Below are 5,249 nucleotides of genomic sequence, written 5' to 3' on the forward strand. Positions count from 1 at the left end.
ATATTAAATATTTAAATAATCAACAAAATAGTTTATTGTTAAAAAATAATATTTTTTTGTTGTCGGAATTTAAGGATGGTAGTTCTTAAGATGCCACTTGGCATAAATTAAGGCTAGACTATCCTTCTTTATTATATACTAGATTGGCAAGGCTCGTGCTCAACAGGGGCCCAACATTTAATATTTCAAGTGGTCGTTAAGTTTTGAATTCCTTGCAAAATGATACTAGTGAAGAAATTTAGCAAAAAAATGAAGCACTGTATCATGGAAGAAGACAAAGGTAATTGCAAAAATTTACATGCTAATATGATTGATGCAGGAAAATGCCGTAGTTGATATGAGGTGTGAACGCAACAGAGATGATAAGCGCGCTTGCGGTGGAAGGACGTTACTATATTCTTTTTCATGCTTGACTAATTGAGGTGGTGGACCATATGTACCATTAGCAGCTAATTAGAGTTGGGACTTCACTGTTTGTCTTCTGGACACACAAGATCCTTCAATTGTCAACTAAAAATCTGCCACATAAAAGAGCTCATAAAACATATTAAAAAAATAATAGTACAAACAGAGTGGACACTCAATGTCTCTACAGCTTATCAGATTAGTTGTTCTGTCACTTTAGTTATAAATTGTAACTACACAAATTAGGAATCTAAAAACTAAAATATGTCCTCCAAAGTCTATTGGAGTGACGTTTCTATTCATCCAAGTACATCTTCCTTTTTGAGATCTCTGAGTGATGAAAATCATTGAGTTTAACTTTCTCTGTGGTAAGAGATTCTTGGTCATGGGCGAATTCAGAATTTTCAGTGGAAGAGTTCAGTAGTACATATACGGACTAGTCGAATGGAATTCAATCTCTACTATTTATACATAAGAAATTTTATTAACATGTAAAAATAATATAATTTTTCGACGATGGGAGTTCGGATGACTCTGGACCCTACGTAGATCCGCCATTGTTCTTGGGTGATGAAAAACCAATATTTATTATAAAGTTTTACTTTCTCTGTTGCGAGAGATTCATCGATCTGCAAATATAAATTTTTCAGGTGTCTTAGCAGACTTCAAACATCAAAGGCCATAAGTTCTGTTTGTTTGGAAAAATGTAAAAGACAAAAGTAGAAGCACATAAAGAATTCAAATTTTGAAATTTAGATTACAGATAAAGAAAGTAACACATGCAATTGCTAAAGCAAATGGCTCTGACTACAATAAAACAGCAAGAGAGAAAGAAATTTCACACTTCAAAAGAGTGAAGAAAAAGTAAAAACTCGTCAATTCAATACGTTTGTTTTCTTCACAGTAAAAATATCTGTACAGGTCATATTCTATTACACAGTTTGGTTCCTTTTTTCTTTCTTAGAAGAACACTGTCCGGAGTATATATGCACATCCACTTGTATCATGCATCCATGTATTTACAAAGACCCCTTGGCAAAATCTGCTACTACTGATGTTTCAGAGTTTCATCGATAACTCTTGATACTAAATCACCAACTATATGGTCTAACTATCTAATGGTTACTATTTACGTATTTTACTAAGAGTTCTTCACCAATCGGTAGGATATCCATCTACACCTCTTGTTGTTTGGAATCTGCAGAGTGAGTGGTATCGGACATATCTGTAGACATCTAAAATTTGTGAGTCTTTAAAAAAAATTCAAATTCTGTTAGAGTTCTTGAAGGCTACTTTACCCTGAATTTCGCCAATTTAAAGAGTGACATATTCCTGAAACAGGCATCTTGAATATCTCATTGGATATTCGTACATCTTGAATATCTCATTGGATATTCGTAAAAAGATCGAGATGTCCAATACCCCCACAAAATCATAGAATAGTCATAAAAAGATCTTTCAAAGTTCGAGAAATACTCGAATTACGGAGAACATCGAGAGAAGAATCAAGGAAGGAACAAATTTGTAACCACATTGTTTATCAATAAATTGTTGTTTCTTCGTATTTTTATTTGTGGTTGAAGTTTATTTCCATGAATTAAATTATGTTAGAAAACAATATCTACAAAGCTTTCCAGTCTTACATGCAACCACTTAAAAGTGTAAGACTGGAATTGAGTCAACTTGCTCACGAATTGAGTCAACTGTTTTTTGGTCCATTGGATTCCCCGTCACATCCGTGAAAGAAAAGATAACCTTTGGCTTACCCCCTTCTATTGAGATTTCTGCTCTTTCAGCACACAAACTATTTTCCCTGAATATCCTAGTGATATCTGATAGGAATCCTAGCCGATCTTCTGTACATAATTCTAGCTCCGGACCCTGCAGAAAGCTAGAAAATATTAGTGACTCATTCTAGAAAAAGCTTTGAAAACTTAAAATCTTATTGTCCCAGACTCAAGCACTACCTCAGAGGTTCTTCTCGATCAATAGCTACTTCAAGGCAAAGAGGTTCTTCTCGATCAATAGCTACTTCAAGGCAAAGAATAACACGTTCTCGCTCAGCTGGAAGCCCGTCAATATGTCGAATGTAGAATTCTTATGGCAGGCCAATAATTAAGGTTGAGATTAGACACAAATTTTCAAAGCAACAGAGATATAAAAAGTGAACACTAGCTAATAAGCCGTAACAAACCCAAATTAATTCACTGCTACAATTGAACTAAGCTTGACTTGAACAAGTACATGGTAGAAAGACCATCAAGTATTGTCCACATAGAAACTAACATTACCTGATAAGCTTCCATTTCCCTGTGTGAACAACTCCGTGAAAGACCACATACTGCATGTCAGTCAGAGAGCAGACAATATCAAACAACAGCTTAGGTCGATCCCTTGACCTCATAGTGATCACATTATAATCCTTTTCGCTACAATCATAAATAGTCATACAAGGCCCAGACTTCAAATCCTCAACTTTGCCCTGTTCTGCCCTTCTAACTTTTATATAGTCCCTATCAGCAAACATTATTTGGTGTAATTTTCTCTCCCTATGTGTGAACCCTGGAGATGAAAGTGTCATTTGAGCAGTCTTCAAATCATTATTTCCGTAGAGGACGTTACGAAGAAGTTTCTTGATTGCAGCAAGACGCTTTGGGTCTTCAATTGCACAATCTGTAACGTCGTCCACAACATGTACCACAGCTGCAGCCCTAGCATTACGTGTCCAGATTGCAGTATTCGCCACATTCCAGTGAAGGTCAGCAAAAACAGCACACACTTCAGACAATAAACCAGGTCTGTCTGTCCCTCTTAGTTCAATGGACGTGTGGAGTAAAGCTTACTTACCTGCTCTTAATACTTCTAATTTCTAGCAAGACGGTTTAACTTCTTACTCTTTTACCTTTCAAATAAGTCGAAACAGAAAGGGGTCAGGAAATATACTGTCTACCTTTCTTAAGTTATTGCAGATATTATATCTAGCCAGCAAGGTTTTCTTTGAAAGATCTGCTTCCCTGAGGAGAGATAGTTCCTACATATAGCTTCAAACAAAAAAAAAAAGACGAAGATGAACAAACACACAAGATTAGTGCGGAGAAAAGACTAACAAATGCTAGTTTCTATAAAACCGAACATCATTCTTGATCTAGCATATAAATTAACCCGTCATAATCAAAATATGTTTGTTAATCATTTTCATAGGTAGTTAACATGAAAAAAATGTAATTTTGTGAAGCACAAATCAATCACTGATCAAGAATTATCATTCAAGCAATCACATAATAAGGTCTCGTCCTAGTAACCAGACATGAAAATAGAAAAAAATTGGACAACAGACAAAAAAAAATTTCTTTTATTACTGTATTCACATTACTATGTAGAGCAACAAACATATGACAGAGAGAGGTTCAAAGGTCATTTTCCATCTACATGTATCCGGCTACAAGTTACGCTTTTTGACTTAAAATTCAAAGCTCACAAAAAGAAAAACCATTAAGATTTAAAATTTCAAAATCCAGCTTTCTTAAAGTATCAGTCTTTTAACATAGAATCTCACCAGATAAGAGATCTCAACAATAAATAGTAAAAATAGGAAAAAAACTACTTCATAAAACTCATAAAAGATGCACATGAACCAAACAATCAGAATCTCATAACTAATTGCAAAATCAGGAAACCTCCAATTCATATACATAAAACACATGGATGAAAACAACATGTACATGAACCAAAAAAGCAAAACCTCACAACTAAAATCCCAAAATCTTTCAAAAGGATAATAGAAAAATCGAGCTTTTTCTTAAAGATTCAATCTTTTAACATAGAATTTCACCAAATGATGGACCCCCCAAATCCCAATCCATCCCATTAGAAAAGAGATCTAGACAACTAATAACAAAATAAGAAAAACTCAATTCATAAAACTGAGGAAACAACATTTACATGAACCAAATCAACTGAATACCACAGGCCATAGCAGTGACATTACCTGAAAATGAACAACCGCAATTGTTGCTTGAACAAAACCAACAAAATCTGACATGCCATAATAGTAACACTACCTGAGAATTGAACAGCCACAATTGTTGCTTTTAGCCATGGCTAGGGATTAAAGATCATTGAAGAGCGAAAAAGAAAGAAATTTTCTCAGAAGAGAACTGTGGTGTAAAAATTAAGTTTTGATACAGTCGTTTATTTTCCATGTAAAATGAATACACGTGGTTTGCTGAGGAAAGAGGCAGTACACGTGTTAGTAAGAAATCAATTATCAAGGTCAGATATAAAGTACAACTCAAGTAACCTTTTGTACAACTTTTCTTTTTAGTTGTTTGGTCATGAAAATTATTTTTTTTTTCAGAGTTGGAATTGAAATTGAAGATGAAGTTAGAATTGGAGTTCCCATGTCTTTTTGAAAAAAAAAAAATTTAGACTTTTGAAAAATCTTTTTTAAATATGATTTTAGCCCTCAACTTTTTAAAATTATCAAAATCATCCAATTACTAATTTACCTACTAACATATAACCAAATATTGAGAAAATAATTTATATGTCTTCAATTGATAAAATAATTAACAACAAACTAATTATTGTGATTGTTATTCTTTTAAAATTTAAATAAAAATATCACAAACACAAACTAAATAAGTTTATCTAACCATAATCAATTGAATAGAGAAAAAATATATTTTGATAAATATGATTGATAGATATAAATATATTTTATATATTCTTAAATTTGTTGATGAAAATTCTTAATTATTTTTACTTGAATTAATTATTTTATTGAATTTGGTCTTCTTTTAAAAATTACGGAATTTAGTTAATAAGAGGAGTTTGTGTAAAAA

General features: G+C 33.0%; 1 protein-coding gene across 1 annotated transcript; it reads right to left on the reverse strand.

The window, feature by feature from the left end:
- Positions 1 to 1,206: 1,206 nt before the first annotated feature.
- LOC124895257 (ACT domain-containing protein ACR6-like) lies at positions 1,207 to 4,447 on the reverse strand. Its single transcript, XM_047405702.1, has 5 exons — positions 4,394 to 4,447; positions 3,349 to 3,436; positions 2,697 to 3,243; positions 2,373 to 2,502; positions 1,207 to 2,286 (listed from the first exon to the last, which is right to left on the reverse strand). The coding sequence occupies exons 1-4, from the start codon at positions 4,445 to 4,447 to the stop codon at positions 2,481 to 2,483; spliced, it is 711 nt and encodes a 236-aa protein (XP_047261658.1). The 3' UTR covers positions 1,207 to 2,286; positions 2,373 to 2,480.
- Between the last annotated feature and the right edge of the window lie 802 nt (positions 4,448 to 5,249).

Source organism: Capsicum annuum, unplaced genomic scaffold (assembly GCF_002878395.1).
Source record: "Capsicum annuum cultivar UCD-10X-F1 unplaced genomic scaffold, UCD10Xv1.1 ctg80886, whole genome shotgun sequence".
Taxonomy (NCBI): domain Eukaryota; kingdom Viridiplantae; phylum Streptophyta; class Magnoliopsida; order Solanales; family Solanaceae; genus Capsicum; species Capsicum annuum.